Consider the following 17,599-nt stretch of genomic DNA (forward strand, 5'->3'; position numbering starts at 1 on the left):
GCCATCATTCCAGCTCCACAGCTGAATGCTGGGGGACTCTAGCTAATGCCAATATGATGCCAATGGTTTCATGTTTATCTGCTCCAGAGAGTCCTATTCTATTGGCAGTGCCTACAGAAGAGGTGTCCACAAACATTTGGGCATACATAGTATCTGTCTGATTGATGGTAAAAAGGCACAAATAAAGAGGTTATGGAGGTGATAAAATTGATACTGATAAATTGATAAAATTGTCCCTGTGCTTATGGGAACACTATATACTGGCATGGAAGATTTTGGAGAGAAAAAACAGGAAACCTAAGCATGTGTTCACTGACTTTCAGGGTGTTTTTAAGTCAGTCAGTTTTCTGTTGTTTTCTAAATACAGGGAAACATGCTGAAGTGGTTGGTGCTGGAGTATCCTTTTCATGCTCTACTATGAGAAATCATCTAAAGCCTGTGAAATATCAGAAACTGCATTCTATCAAATATTAACTGAAAGTGAAAGTAGTCACTCATACTACAGGGGTTTGGGAGGCCTTTCAAGGCTGCTTGCCTAGTGAAGCATGTTAAGCCAAGTTGAGGCTTTCATCCTCATTGATCTATTCACATAGGTCTGTATAAATGTGAAGAGAAATGTGCAGAAATGAAAAGTGAAGGTCTGCTCAAATTCCCTTGAATTTAACTTCTCTGGTTATGTTATGGCTATTGTTTATGTGCTTGAACGCATAACTGTAATGTCTTGGTTGGTCATTAAACAAGTTTTGAAGGATATCATTACGCTCAATACATGTGACGTTATTCAGATATACATAATGTACACATAAATGAAAAAGATCAAAAATTGGCCATTGTGGTCGAAAATTACTTTTACTTTAACTTCCCTGAACAAATGTTAATGATGAATTCCAAAAAGTCAAGGGAGAATTCTGCACAATTCTGCATAACTTTGTAAACATAGTGGTTTGGTCTGTTTTGGATAAACCTACTGAATTGTTAACAGTAGTGAAAGTATATCTTTGGGGGCAGCCAGGGTCTAAAGAAGCAGGCTTGGGACTGGAAGGTTGCTGGTTCAATCCCCTGGACTGAATCAGCATCCATGGCTGAGTTTCCCTTGAGCAAGGCACCCTATGCCCAATTGCTGCCCAGGTTCTGAAGTGGCGGCCCACCACCCCGGGTGTGTCTTCTCATATCACTAGTGTGAGTTTGTGTTTACTGCCATGGATATGTTAATGTATACTGCTGTGCGATGGCGATAAAGCATTTGTAATCTGATCTGAAAAGTTGAAAGCTTCCTCACAGAAAGTTATTATACATGGCTTTCAGCAATGTTGGAAAAAAATAACAGTCTCCAAAGAAGGGGTTTACCACCATTGTATATTTACGAGGATTACATATAAAACTTATGGTTTTTCAAGGAGAAGGAAAAAAACTTCCAATAGAGGTCAGTGTAAAAGATTTATTCAAGTCATTTTGGAGAGTTCCTATTCGCCCAACAACTACCAGATTTACATTATATGCCAATAGTGAAATAACAGAGATACAAGGTTTTGCACGACTGCAATGAACATGTGCTGTAGACGCTACTGTTAAAGCTCTGTGCATTTTTTTTTACTATACTGGAATTTGCACCAAACCACGCTGAATGCCTTCTTAAACACTCAAACAATTACGTCTCAAGGACTGATTTATGCAGAGATGTGGAGATAATTTAGAGATGTTTTTGTTTTAAAGGTACAAATTGGTAAAATTTAGCAACCTGAAATACAAAACTAGCCTAATGTCAAACTATTTATTTATGTGGATACTAAAATAATGCACAAATTATGTAATTATGTTGAATTTAGCCAAAGCATGGCATCGTTTTTATTTACAGTTTTCATTTTGTTGTATGACTGATATTTTATACACCATAAGTAAAAAGCAAGTGCCTTAGACTGATATTTTACTTTTACTTTAACTTCCCTGAACAAATGTTAATGATGAATTCCAAAAGGAGAATTTTGTTGAACTTTGTAAACATAGTGGTTTGGTCTGTTTTGGATAAACCTACTGAATTGTAGTGAAAGTATATCTTTGGGGGCAGCCAGGGTCTAAAGAAGCAGGCTTGGGACTGGAAGGTTTCTGGTTCAATCCCCTGGATTGAATCAGCATCCATGGCTGAGTTTCCCTTGAGCAAGGCACCCTATCCCCAATTGCTGCCCAGGTGCTGAAGTGGCGGCCCACCACCCCGGGTGTGTCTTCTCATTGTCCATTTCACTAGTGTTGATATTTTGCAACAGTTTTGGATCTATCACCTCTTTTGGCTGATAAACATATACAAAATGTAACTCCATATGCCAGTGAGACTAGTAATCTGCAAGAAGCTTTATCACTTACCACATAATGGAGTGGGTTGAGCAGTGGGGAAGTTCAAGTGATGGTTGACACGATTGGCAGATTCAAATAGCATTGAGAACTTGTGGGACTGAGTTGGGTAATAAGTAGGGCCGAAACGTCAGGAGACGACAGGACGGAGGTCTGTGGAGCTATTGTTTCAATAAACATTTGCAGTTTGTGTCGCTTTGCGAAATGGGCAAGTCTGGTCACCAAAAGCTCCTCCATTTGGGTGCTGTTGGCATGCTAGTGTTAGCTAACTTGCAAAGCATTAACAGTAAACAAAAACAAACAAAGTAAACAATAATATCAGATAACTGGCAAGAGCACAGTGCTGTGCACCCAAACACAGAACAAAACGTAGAGCTGCCACGGTTGGATCTCTGTGTGGAGTTGTGCTTGGCTTGGAGCTATCTTTAGCAGAGTGCTAATACAACTATCGTAAACAGTGAAAACACTGAAGTAAACCTAATCACACCATACCACCATATACTCACCCCAGCACCACAGTACCACACACTGGTCTTTAGTATGAAATATGAAGATGATTTGAGTTAACGTATATGTTTAGCTCCACTCAGCCGATAATGATTAGCATGCTTACTAATTCTATTATCACAAACAATAGAAACAATACAAAACTGAGCATAATTACCCCAGATAATTACATATACGCTACAGTACAGTGCAGGATAGTGTAATATTGTAGAACTGCTGTGGTTGAGGCAGGTTTGTGATTTGTGTTCAGCACATATAAGCTGAGGAGATAAGTTTAGCATTAGTTAGCATTCCGACTAACTCCATTAACTATAAACAGTAAAATCACAGAAAAACAGTTTGATAATACAGTCTTCAGACTGACTGCGTGAGCAGTTTCTCTCAGTGGAGAAGAAACGGCTGTGTTTAGACATGGCTAACATTAGCATTTTCTTTGCTTAGGGTTTTCAGAGCTGGGTTGCCCCTTCAGAGGTGAAGGCAGCCAGAGCAACGGTGCTATTGGTCAAAGACGTGCATTTACATGTGTAAGTACACCAAAACTAAACTCGCTATAAAATTAATTTGCAGATGAGAAATTTGCAGATTAGAAATCGCTGCAAATCCTATCAAAAATAAATGTCATTTGCAGATATTTGATGTGAGCACGGTTTTACGCAAACATGGCAAAGCGGTGTGAGACAGTCCCAAAGGTCTATGGACCTGCAAAATACTGCTAAACCTTCTTACAAATATTTCTGCCAGCCAATGTATTATAACTGTCTGAAACATGCTCTGCGACAACGCTGAGTATCCAATCAATCTTCTGATTACTGAAATCAAGTTGTGGCTGCAGATGTAAGTGAGTCCCAAGCATATCATTTTTCACATCTAATAGTCTACTTTCTTTTTATTAAACGTTTAACCAGATTGAATCAGACTCACTGTAATATCAATTTCGTTTTTGCAAGAGAGAGACTCCTCAAATATTGCCAACAGACACTGCAATAAAATAGAGTGAAATAATAGTAATATGATGAAAAAATAATGGTACACATCTTAAAATAACTCTAACAACAATATCCCCACACACAAGACAATGAATAGTGGAAATCAACCAAAATGATGAAATTGGAAGCAGTGAGATATAATTAAATAGCACCATTTACATTATTAAGGCTCATACTCGCTTAATAACCTACCTTTAAAACATTCATTCTAAATGAACCCAAAAATTCTAGTTCATTTACTATTTTGCTCTTAGCAGCTGACCCTGATTCAAGTTATTCACTCTCAGAAGTATTCAAAGCAGTTCTGAAAAATCCATTTCAGACATAATGATGGTTCATTTCTGGTGCACTGCAGATCAGCGTTCCTTCAGGCACAGGTGGGCAGAATGTAGGTGCTCTATTAATCACTAATCACAAAAGACTTTTTTGGGGTAATCCGAAATTATGCACAGCTTCTCAAAAAACAAAATCGTTCTGAAGCTTCAATTTATCCAGTTACATACATCCCTGTTAATCCCAATTTATTCCCAAATCCCAGATCATTCTTCATTATTTCTCTGGATTATTTTCTCTGCAGTCTCAGGCCGTCCAAAACGGAGTGTCTGAGGATATGGAGGAAGAAAGTAGTTTGAAGAAACGAAAAAGTGATCACCAGGGCCACCAGGGCAACCAGGGCTCTGAGACCGGGCCAGAGGTTGTCGAAAAGGTTAAAAAGCGGCGGGGCCGGCCTCCGGCTGAGAAACTCCCACCAAACCCCCCGAAACTCACCAAGCAAATGAACACCCTTGTTGACATGGTCATGAACTACAAAGACACGTAAGCAAAACACCTCAAATTATTATTTAATTTATGTCTGAAGCAAAGTTAGTTGACATGAGAATCACCCATGTTCCACCTTAAAATGAATAGTATAATAAATAGCTACACAAACTTCTAGCATCAGAAACTCCAGTCTGTCTTTCCAATAATTTGATAAAAGCCTTTCATACTTTTGAGGAACTATTTGATTTCTCTTTGCAGACGTTATTTAATTGAAGATATTAATAGGTATTGAGGCATAAACTACCCTGAAACAGCATATATTTACAATATACAGTATTTTCAGAAAATCCTAATACACAATTATACTGTCTTTCCCAATATAAAAATAATAAACAATTTTGGCACCCTAAACAATTCAAAAGCATTGACCGTGACCAAAATGAACCCTACTTGCGTTTTAAGGCACTTTTGCCATTTTTCTCCAAGTGTTCCAATCAGAAAGTGGAATTTGAATGTGATTGCGCTCTTGCACTTTATAATAAACAGTGCAACTCATTACATCAGCTGAATGTATCCCAAAATGTATCGCGAGTCTCTTGTTACTAAGCAACAGACAAATTAGCAAGTGATAGATACGAGCCACTAAACGCCATGAGTTCCTGATTTTTTCCTATGTAGTTGGTTAATGGGAGGCCTATGTTTCTAAGCAACGTAATGGATAAATATTGTTCCATTAATATCACAATGCTTTCACTGACTTTAATTCAGAACTCAGTTCATGTGTGTATGGAGCTTTAAACACAGCTCTGCCACTCACACGTTTGTCCATGCTACCGGTGCTGACATGTTGATCAGGAAGTGTCTGAATTCATTTGTGTTTCTAACTAGTCTAACTAAATAGTCTCTTCCTATATAAGGCGATACTAATGACAGACTAGGGATCAATTTCTGTGACAGCCACAAACTTTTTTTTGAAAAGATTAGCAAATCAAGCCTGAGCCATATCAACAATTGCAATTAGGCAAATCTTATACTAAGACTCCCATCAAACTCAGACTCCTTAAAGTAACTGTCTGAAGACCTGAAAAAAAAAGTAATCCATGTCCACAAGGCAGTGGCAGGGCTAGTTATTTTCTTGGCTTGTGATTTCATCTGTGCAAACTGTTATTAAGAAAAGGCTGATCAAGGGATCTGTGCAGTTCAAGATAACTGCTTGTATTTTTGGTAAGAAAGGCAATATGGCTGCCAATAACCTGTAGGAGGGTTTAGCTGAGTCCAGAGAGTGGAGCATTGCTTGCACAAACATACTCTTCATTGAGGAGTCTTAAGAAGGGAACTATACCTGAGACCTTGTCACAAAACTCAGCTTTTGTAGTATGCTGCAGAACATCTAGACAGCTCTGATGCTTTGTGGAACTGCTCTGGGATCAAAGTAGAACTCTTGGTCACAATCAGCAGAGGTGCAAATGAGAAACTTAGAAAAATGAGAAACTACATTTCATGAAAAGAACACCCTGCCAACTGTGAAGCATGTATCTATCATGTTCTGGGGTTGCAATGACGCCAGTGACAGAGGCAGTGTTGTACGAGTGGAGGGATAAATGGGTTTCTTAAATTTCCAGCAATTCCTGGATGCACATGTCAAACCATCTGTTGAAAAGGCTGAAGCTGAAAAGAGCTTTTGCTTCTACAGTCCCATGACCTAAATATCATAGAAAATAAAACTATACAAGCAAGACAATCCAAGAATATCCCTGAACTTTATATATGAATGCCACTGTATACCAAACCTTTCTTATTGTTAAATCACAAAATTGACCTTTGCCGAGGCTGGAGAGACCTGCTAAAGTTCATTGCATGTTCTCCTGGTACCTCTGGAGGAACTGGAGATGTTCTGGCAGGTCAGATACATCTGTGAAGATTACCCAGTGTTCCGAGTGTTGTCACTTGTAGATAATGGCTCCCACTGTGGTCCGGTAATATTCTATTCTAGAGACTTACATATATACAGTAATAGTATATCTTTTTCTTATGATCATGTGCTTGCAGAAAACTGTGACTACATCACACTGATGATAAACCTCAACGAGTGAGCTTCACACAACCCTACCAGTGTTACATCAGCTGAATCGTATCTGTTTACATGGTCTACATGGGTGATTCAGTAGTTTCGTAACTTCTTGTTCTTTAAAAAAGTAAAATGATAAAGTTTGATTTCTTTAATATTACATTCCTAAAATGATTTACTGTGACAAATATTTACTGTGTAATACTAATAGGGAAAAAGGGAAAAAGGGAGAGGGCAAATAGTTTTTTTTTTTTTTTACTGCATATTGCAATATGGGCCCCTTATATTATTTAGAACTTGAAAAGGTTCTTCTCATTGTCTTGTCATCTTTAGTTGTAGAGGTTTTTTATATTTAGGCCCTACAAAATATGCTTTCCTAATAGCTGTGGAAGCATGCCGAACCACTCAAAGAGAACAATGTTGTCTTTGTCCAATTGTTGTGTGTGTTGGTTTTTTAATTCATCACTGTCTGGCAGGTTGGGCCGGCAGATTAGTAAGGGTTTTGTGCAGCTGCCCTCTAGGAAAGAAGTACCAGAATACTATGAACTTATTCGCAAGCCTGTGGACTTCCGAAGGATCAGGGTAAACTTCTTACTTACCTTAAATTTGTCATTGTGGTCATTCATTTGCCTCCCTGGGTCCTTTCATTTCTCAATTGATCCATTAATTTCTTCATTGTTATTGTTTGCACTCCCCTGTATCCACCTTTTCGTCACCCTCCACTGTTTGAAAAAACCCATGCAGTCATCAATCAATAGAAGAATCATTGAATGCTCAGGTTGATTGTGTTGTTTTGTGAATACATGACACCACATAGATTAGTTGTAAAAACAAAACCTTTTTTGTATATCTTCGCAGTCCAGTGAACAAACACATATCTCTGACTTTACAGGAGAAGGCAAAAATGATTTTAACTTTGAATGGAAGTCAATGTAAAATAAGAGTTTACTCCAAGTCATTTAGAGCACTTCTCATGGTTTATTCATCCAGGATTATTCACACAGTGTACAGAACAGATACAGGGTTTAAACCATGAAGAAAATGGAGATACATGTTTTTCATTGGACAGCAGTAATATGTAATTTAAACAATCAATTCACCAGTAATGTAATCAATGCTTACAGCTGCATGCAAAAGCTTGGGTATTTCTGGTCAAATGACATATTTCTATTAATTGGAGTGAAAAGCAGCAAAAATCTCCAAAATACAATTTTCTGCTAATGTTGATGCACAGATGCTTTATTTTTTAATGAACATAAAAATAAATATAATAGCAATTTATAACATCATTCCACAAATTTGCACACCATGGTAAGTCAGTAATTTGTACGTCTTTTAGCAGATATCACAGCTTGCATACAGTTATTGTAGGCAGCCAGGAGTCTTTCTATTCTAGTTTTAGAAATGTTCGCCCACTGTTCCCTGCAGAATGCTTCTAGTTCTGCAATATTCTTGTCTATCTTGCAAACACAACTGCTTCTAGAATTTGCTGAAAATCTGAATATCCATTGGAATCCATTCTTTCCATCTTAACAGTATAACATATCCACACCCATGCTTAATATAGGGTGAGGGTTTCTTTTAATCACATGCTGCGTTTGTTTCCAGAATACCTCTGGCTTATCTAGATGTTGTTTTGCATGCTTCTTATATGGGTGGTTGTTATGAATTCAAATTTCTTTCTGATGACTCTTTTACACATATCACCTTTGTGCAAGCAATGCTGCACAGTAGAATGGTGCACCACCACTCCGATGTCAGCTAAATCCTCCTGCAGATTTGCCTTTACTGGCTAGCATGGTCAGCCCATCGTTGTTAGCTTAGTGTTTGAAGAGTCAGCAATTCCTTCTGGAATTGTCATCAGTTCCTGACCTGTCTAACCAGTGATTTAAGTTCTAAGAAATTTAAACTGGATCGTTGTCCAACGTTTTACACGTCACATTTACTGTATTATTAATACATTCATGATTTAATCAAACATTAAGTACCTGTGCATTGCAGAAAATGTTTTTTTAATGTTTTGCTGTAGATGCAGTTTTAGTTTTTTTTCACTATAAGGTTTCTAACCTGTGTTTTATTTGTGTAGGAAAGAGTACGCAACCACAAATACAGGTGCATTGCAGACTTGGAGAAAGATATAATACAGATGTGCCACAATGCACAGACTTACAACCTGGAGGGATCTCAGGTGTGCTTCTTGGTATCTGTTCTTGGTCCATTTAAAGATGTTTTTCTTTCCATGTGTATTTGTGAATATGCATATGGTATCATGTGTATAGCTCATCTGTGTTTAATTGTTTGGATCAGTAACACTAGGAGGACTTCTAATTAAAATGTATCAAATGTAATTTGCTATCATGCTAATGAGTAAGGTTTGTTTCAGTTAAATGGCACTTGCTCAAAAGGTATATTTCTATGATATCCCATTTTTTCCAAAATAATTCACATGTATTTTAAAAGCAACTCTGCATACCATATAAGCAGTTGTAGCTACAATAGTGGAAGCAATTGTAATAGTTAACTGCTTGTAGATTATTGCCTTTGCGACAGTGACTTCTTGGCTGTATTGCTGAGATTTAATGATTCTTATAAAAGTCCTCATAGTGTTACCAGGATAATTGGGTATATGAAGATGAATATTGCTTAATAAAAGTGTAAAATCTAAATTTTCGCCCTCAGATCTTTGAGGATTCGATTGTCCTGAAGTCAGTCTTTGAGAGTGCAAGACAACGGATAGTAGAAATCAACCAAGAGGACAACGATGCAGTTGGAGGCAGTGAGGCAGACTGTGGCGATCATTTAAATCTAAAATGTAAGGCACAATTGACATTTTATTAACTTTTAAAGATATGTTGGATGCTCTTTAAATATACTGTATTGTGTGAAAGTCTATGTAATCATGTGTAAAGTTATTTATCTGGATAATAAGACTTTGCTTCAAAAACAAGTGAATTTTACATTAGAACAGATAAAAGTAAAGGAATATTTTAGCAACTCGAGGAGCGTGTAATATTTGCAGCTACTGTCCAATCCCTAGTTTATTTCTTTCATGAACTCCAGGCTTAATATCTGACAACTACAAAACTATTTGGATGCCAGTTACTATGGAAATAATAGGTTGTTTAAAATATGAACTAATAAGCGTGAAACAGTGAAGTCTGGACCAGTCTGGCACAGTGAGGGCAGTGGAGGCATCAAGGGAAATGGTGAGGAGTGTTAATGGGAGCATTAGGTGGATGAGGGCTCAGGTGGACAGGCCTTGTCTGGATCTATACTCAACCTCAGTTCATTTTCAATTCAAGTCCATTTCAATTCCTGTCTTTCGTAACTACAGCCTAACCTAGTTTCATAGTAGTGACTGAATAGTAAGTCCTAATGTTAATAGCTAACACTATAAAAAGTGTAGGATTTTAGAGTGTAAATAAAATCAGGTTAAATCAGGTGCTGGGGGAATTGAATAAATCCAATTTACTGACAAACAACACATCCATGTTACTGTATTTGTGTTTATTTGTATTTGTTCTAATGTTATATGAGAAAAAACAAACTTACTGCTGACATGAAACAGTACTGTATAATCAAAGATGCTTTTTGCAACAATTAAACATATGTTTATGGGTTTACTGTTTTACATAAGTTTTGCAAAAATAAAAAAATAACCACAAATGCTGAATACAGGCATCTGTCTTCAAAACCAAGAACAAAATAGTGAACCATTTCTGGAGGAAATACAATGCACAATGCATAGCTACAAAGTTGAGAAAAAGAGTCTCCAATTTGTAAGCCATTTCCAGCTAATCACTAAGCTTTGAATTATGGGTCAAATATAATATAATTTTGTACAAAACAATTGGATATGTTTTGTTATATTATGCCCTGGCAATATTTTTTAATAGCCATTCTGGTGAAAAGTACTCAACAACCATTCCTTATATGTATATTTTTCAATTTCCTTCTTTAGTGAAATCAAATTGATTTCACTAAAGAAGGAAATTGAAAAATATACATATAAGGAATGGTTGTTGAGTACTTTTCACCAGAATGGCTATTAAAAAATATTGCCAGGGCATAATATAACAAAACATATCCAATTGTTTTGTACAAAATGTGTGTTGTTGTGAAATACATACTTCTGCAGTAAGATGTGGTGCAAAACTTTCTTCCCAAAGACCTCCACGGCCCATTGCCCTGCATCCAGTTGTGGGCTCAAAATGCTCTTGCACAACCGCAGGAAATGAAGGATATCACATAACTTTGGGATGCCATGTGATATTCATTACTTTGGTATGAATGTTTAATGAGTATTTTTCTGAGCAGTTACTTAGTATAGTATTTAAGAAAAAAGATATAAGTAATAATAATATATACATTCAGTTACTTAAAAGGGAGAATGCAGAGGAGCTCGACTGTGAAAAAAAAAGTTTAGAAACCCATCACATTTTAATAAACGTTGAAAAAGTTAAATAGTTCCAGTAAACTGATAATACATGTATTCTGTTTCTATCTACACTTACCAAGCAATTTATTGGGAACACCATTCTAATGATGAGTAGGGTCTCACTTTGCTCTCAAAACAGCCTCAATTCTCTGTGGCATGACTTCTTCAAAATGTTGGAAATCCTTCTTTCTGTGAGATTCTGTGAGATGCTGCAACTCTCCTTTTCTGCCACATCCTAAAAGTGTTCTGTTAGGTTCAGATCCAGTGACTTGGAAGGCCACTGAAGAACACTGAACTCATTACCATGTTCATGCACATGTTCGTATATTATCATGCTGGATTAGCCATTAGAAGATAGGTAAAAAATGTGGCCATGATTGATTGAAGGGGCCCAAAGTGTGCCAAGAAAGCATTGCCAAAACTGTTACATCAACTTCACAAGACTGGACTGTTGACCCACGGCACATATTGGGTCAATGGATTCCTGCTCTAGTAGATAAATTACTCAAACCAGCCCTTCTGGCACCAGCATTCTTCCTCCACTCAGAAACACTGAGATCACATTTCCCCCCATTCTGATGGTTGATGTGAACATGTGAGCTCCTGGGCCAGATCTACACAATATTATGCACTGCACTGCTGCCATATGATTGATTGACTAGATAATTGTATTAATGAGTAGGTGTACAGGTATTCCTAATATATTTCTTTGCAAGTGTATTTATATCATAAGATGGAATATCAACCCAACTACAAAAGACTACTGAGTGGCTTCATTAGTGGCACATTAAACTTTCTAAAAGCTATAAAGAGTTCTATGCTCTGTGAGATTTATCTTACATAGTTATCCAAAATATATATATTTCATAAATTGCTTGACAGGATCTAGCTTCATACCTTCATATGGTTTTCAGTTGTTTAGTGTCACATTAAACAAAGGAAGCCATGATTATTCCTTCATGCCTGTGGTTCTTGCATTGTTTCAGATACAACTTGTTTGGTTGCCCAACAGAGGTGCAGCTCAGAGCCTGTTCTGCCCCTATCCAAAACGCAATACTATTTTATGCTTAAAGGGTGTGTTAATGCCCTCTAGTGTTGATGTTCTGTACATGAGTATACCATTTCCAGACATGCTTGTCTACTGTAATGAATCATGTTTTCCACTGAGCTAACCGAGAAAGTATTTTAAGTCATTACTTTTTTTACGTGTTTCCCTCTCACTCATCTGCAAAATGTTTCTTGTAGTTCCGAGAAGAACAATTTCAAATTTGTAGGAACTTTTTAAAAGTAGATTGTTGTTAACCCAGAGCATACATTGTTTTTCTTTCTTTTTTAGGAAGTCTTTAGAACTCTCTAAATCCCATCCCAGTCCTTGCTGCCCCATGCTCTAGATGTTTTTGTGTTTTCCATGCTTTGAAAATGACTAATTAGATAATGAGTTGAAAAAGGTGTGGTAGGCGAGGGAAAGCAGAAAGGGGTGCATGATGTAGGGTCTTCAGGACCTCTCTGAGGTCATGTTAATTAGACCATGCTCAATTAGACCAGTGGTTCCCAACCCTGGTCCTGGACATTGGAGTGGTTTCCTGCTCTAACTCACTACCTTCAATTCAAGAAGAAGAAGAAAGCTTGTTAATTAGCTCACTAGCTAGATCAGGTGTGTTGCAGGGCATGGGGTCCTTCAGGACCAGAGTAGGGACCCCTGCACATCTCTTCACATATCCCGCCGTAGAAAGCTAGAGTCTGCAGACCCCTGGAGTAGAGAGAGTTAAAGGCCTGAACCCAAGGGCCCAAGAGTGGCATTTCAGCAGAGCTGGGTATTGAACCCACACCCCTGTGAACCTAGCACTCGAACCACTAAGTCGCCTCTGTCCCTAAATAAATGAGTGCTAAATCTAGCATACATCATCAAATACACACAGTATATATATATATATATATATATATATTACAGTATATACGTACTGTTTACATAGTAACAAGTAAGACTTATATGAGGCAGTATAGGTTGGGCAAGATCTAAACAGCTTGCTAAGCAGTAGGATGCCTTGCAGGACAAATAGGAAGGCTGATGCACCACAATATTCTAGCTGAGAAGGTTTTAATATTTTTCAGCATGGCATTGTTAGACAGCTATGGTAAGCATGAAGAAATGCAAAGACAGCACATTTGGAAGATATTTGGTTGAAGTATCTAAATAGTCTGTTCTAATAGTCTGTTTTGGATACTTCAATCAAAGAGCCTTAAATAAAATGTTCTTCTGTTTTAGCAAATGTAGATACTACAGTCAAAAGCCTCAGAATTTCCCAGTAAAACTAATTTGTATCTCACTTTCTTTCAGTAAAATCTGAAGCAGCAAACACAAAGTTTGAGAAGAACAGAGAGAGAAGTAAGACTGCTCCTGCTAATTCCAGCGCTAAAGTGAAGGATATGTACAGCGATGAGGATAGTGCTGAAGACCACGAGGACAACACAGGCCTGGAGGATGGCTGATCTTCTGCATGGATAGATCCCAACGTCTGCGCCTGAGCCTCACGCCACCCAATCATCTTGCTGTCATTGGAAAATGATTAGCTCATCCATCACTTAACTTTTTTGTGGCTTGGTTCAGTGAACGCCGAGTTCCAGAATTGGTCCCAGACTTTACAGTGGATGCTTACATGAGTACATTCAGATACGATTAAGGCTGTTACTTTATAATCAAGAAACAACTAATTACCTTTCTACACAATTGCAGTAATGACCATATGCTAAAAATACCAACCTGTCATCACTGTAGTGAAAAAACCTTATCTGTATCTCCAAAACAGAGTATTTACAGGAGAAGGAAAAAATATTTCAAGTAATTTCTATTGGTCCATTCATCATAAAATTTGTCATAATGTAAAGAACAACTGCCAGATTTACATTATGTCAAAACGTGAAAAATAGCAAAAATGGAGATACAAGGGTTTAGCATGACAATGATGATATGTTGTGGGAATGATAAAGAAACAAGCAAATATGGCTGAAATCTGGCTGGATATGGGATGATGGTGTATCATAGTTTTCATTTTACAGATTGTTCAGAAGGTGTTACTAGATGAAGGTCTTGCTGGCTAAATTCCATACTTTCCCATTGGAGAGCAAATATACAGTCAATTAGAGATTAAAAAAGCTCAACTTTAGGCCTCAATTTATCTGAGTTGCCTTTTATTTGATTTATGTACCTGCAGTAATAAATGCAAAGATAAATCAGATTGGGACAACTCTAGGTAATTGGTTTCCATAGACCATTTGAACCAATTAGATAATTGAGTTTTACAATGTGAAAGTTCTGTCAGATGCATTCACCCTTCAGCGGTGTGACTAACATTTGCTAGCCACTGTATCTCATTTATCTCAGATGTTGCTATTTCTGTTGTTTCTTTTGTGTCTGTAAGAACTCGGCAAAGTCCCCTTCATGCATTTTTGTCCTCTTCTCACAGACTGCGTCCATCTTTGAGAATGAAACTGTAAACTGAATCAAATATCACCTCATATTTAATCAATCAGTGTCTTGACTATATGAATAATCAGCTCTGTCTTGTCTTGGAGCACGATACATTTTGCTGGATGGAAACTGCCCTCAAAGAGAGGCGCCTAATGATTACACTGTCGAGTGGTGTTTCGAGGTTTGAGGGACGGTATAGACGATGGCTTTATAGATAGATTTTGAAATAAAGTTTTTAAGGTTTATATGACATGAAAGAGCAAAGAAGTTTGTTTCAAATCATCTTAATTGATAATAAACATTTTTTTATAAATACCTCGAGCTCTCTGTACATCAGAACTTTGGGCTTCTTTTTGCAGATAACAGACAATTATCACACTTCAGCCTCTGTTGCCAAACCAATTACTTCTCTCTCAGATACATTTATTTGCTCATTATGTTGAGAGGTCCTTGGAGGCAATGCTTGATTGAGCAAATCACTCTATTTATCACATTGTTTATTCATTTCCTTTTTCAAATCATTTCCCCTGTCTTTCAGTCAATATACCTGTCCATCTCTATCTCCATACCATGTATGCCTCTGAGGTACCTTAGCAATCTCTGTTTCTCAGCATTGGACAGTTTTATTCCCTTTTTTAATCCTGGAAACAAAAGCAATAGACCTAGAACTAAAAGTCAGTCAGCAACCATTTAACGATGCTCTGTATAGCACTGTTAAAGAGGTTTTATCTTGAGAGATAAATCAGTTAGCTATTAGTCATGTATGGAACCGGTAGGCTGTTACTGCATGCAGCATGTGCCCCCACATGGTGTTACTAAATAAATGATGGGATGCTCAAAATAGAGTTGTAAAAGTAAGACCCTTATGTCACTGTGCCACAAACACACTGGCAATGCCCTAGCAACCATCAAGAACACCATAGCAAGCCCCTAGAATCTATTTGAGATATCATAGTTATACATTAACAATCACCTACAATAACATAGCAATCACATAGAAACATCATAAAAACCGCCTTTCATAAAATATCATAGTAACTAACAGGGATAGAAACTGCCTAGCCACACTCTAGCAACCACCTGAAACACTATAGCAGCTATTTTGAATACATATGCAACCACAAAAATAGGTACCTTGCTGCACTTTCCTAGTTAACTTTTTATATATTTAATAAATTGTGCTTTGCTATATGTTCAGATTTTATGTTGGTTGTATTAGAATGTATTATTGAATACTTTGGGTCTGAACAATAGCAAACTAGAAAACTTTCATGCAACAACGCAATGTGTAGGAAAAGTTCCTTTAGCAGAGATTTAACAGGCAATGCTTATTTTCTATTAATTATTTATAAGGTTGAGCTTCTGAACTGCACTTTTATCTGAATCTTTATCCTGTTATGATAATAATAATAATCATCATCATCATCATCATTATTTACTATCAAGTTCTGAAATGCTTTAGTAAGTACAAACTAAACCGAGCGACCAAAGTCTGAACTATAATTTGTTTCATGTAAACAGTAACTGACCAAATGTCCATATCTCAACAGTCCACTGGCACCAAAGGTCACTACATCCCCGTAACACAAATGATTTAAACCGTAGTATAGATACATCACATTTAAAAAATAACCCCAAACTTCCACTTAGCTGCAACAGCAGGATTCCCCAAAACCACAGTCTGCATGACGCCACCTTCAGGACATTTTACTGAAAGTGGCAGAGGCTACAATATTTCTTCTATAGTGTTACTCTCAGAAACCCTTTTGTTGCCTTTATTGTTTAAAAGTGGATTGTAGTTTAATTAGGGATCTGAATACTAACTAATCCAAACAGTGAGTTAACACTCTCCAACTTTTCTGAGAAGTCTGCTGAAGCTCAAAAGTACCTTGTTTGATTACAAAATCTAAATAATAGAGGGTCAATAAATGTACATAAGTCAGAATGTCACAGGCTCAACTCTAAATATTTGTACAGCTTTTACAGTGTGTGTGTGTGTGTCTGTGTGTGTGTGTGGGGGGGGTTAGACTGTTTCTGTTTTTCAATTTTATTACTAAGGAATGCACCAGTCAAGTGGGCTTTTTATCATTCTACTTTTGGCCTTCTACACAGGCACACAGTAATACCTCAACTGACTGAAAACAAACAAAATCTCATTAAGCTCTGAAAGAGCCTTATTGATTGCCTGAAGGACATCAACCATTTGCCAATTTGAGCCCCACTTTTAAATGAATAAAACTGAACTCATTATAAAAAGCATAACTCTGCAGTTCTGTGGGATAATCCATTAAAGCTATGAGGCTAATGTAGCTAACCAATAATGGAAGACTATATACACCATTTAGCATCATACAGAGCGCTAAAATCATACTGTGTTGTTAAGTAATCTGAAATAGATTTGCTTTTTCGCTTTCTGACATATAGAACTGTACTGAAAAAGAATAAAATTAATGCCTTCTAATGGCTTTTAATACTGTTTTAGTTATGCAACATACTTTCACTGTTTCATAGATACCACTGTGTCATGAAGGATCAAACACAGCTAGCAGAGAATGTTATACGAACAGGCGAACAGCAATGTTTTGAAAAGGATCCAGGAAGGTTAGCCTGAAATGTTGCAGAAATAATAGTAGAGAAACTTCCTGAAAACACATGGTGTACTAATAGTTTGCAATAAAATGTTGTTAGAATGTTTTACACAATGTTCCCAGGTAGACAAAAAATAACATTGTGGAAAAATCTGAAGTAACTTTCTCAATACATAAATACAATTTAACGTTTCCAAACTAAAAATGCAATACAATTGAACTTTCCTAATACGAAAAATACAATTAACATTTTCCAAAACTATAAATATAATACAAATGAACTTTTCCAAAACTAAAAAAAATACAAATGACCCTTTCCAAAACTAAAATACAATACACGTCATTTCCCAAACTTAAGAGTTGCATTTAAGCAGCATGTATTTAAACATAGAATATAGAACATTTTCTGAATATACACTGATGATAAAAAAAGGT

The 17,599-nt window shown here is 36.9% G+C and overlaps 1 protein-coding gene across 1 annotated transcript in view; it reads left to right on the forward strand.

The window, feature by feature from the left end:
• The window catches only part of LOC140549073 (probable global transcription activator SNF2L2), a 17,365-nt gene extending 2,476 nt beyond the window's left edge, over nucleotides 1-14,889 (forward strand). The window contains exons 2-6 of the mRNA XM_072672344.1: nucleotides 4,417-4,655; nucleotides 7,146-7,251; nucleotides 8,756-8,857; nucleotides 9,349-9,481; nucleotides 13,446-14,889. Of these exons, the coding sequence (XP_072528445.1) occupies nucleotides 4,417-4,655; nucleotides 7,146-7,251; nucleotides 8,756-8,857; nucleotides 9,349-9,481; nucleotides 13,446-13,597 (732 nt within the window). The 3' untranslated portion in view covers nucleotides 13,598-14,889. The remainder of the gene's footprint in view (nucleotides 1-4,416; nucleotides 4,656-7,145; nucleotides 7,252-8,755; nucleotides 8,858-9,348; nucleotides 9,482-13,445) is intronic.
• The last annotated feature ends 2,710 nt before the right edge of the window (nucleotides 14,890-17,599 follow it).

The sequence above is a fragment of the Salminus brasiliensis genome, chromosome 1, assembly GCF_030463535.1.
Source record: "Salminus brasiliensis chromosome 1, fSalBra1.hap2, whole genome shotgun sequence".
Taxonomy (NCBI): Eukaryota; Metazoa; Chordata; class Actinopteri; order Characiformes; family Bryconidae; genus Salminus; species Salminus brasiliensis.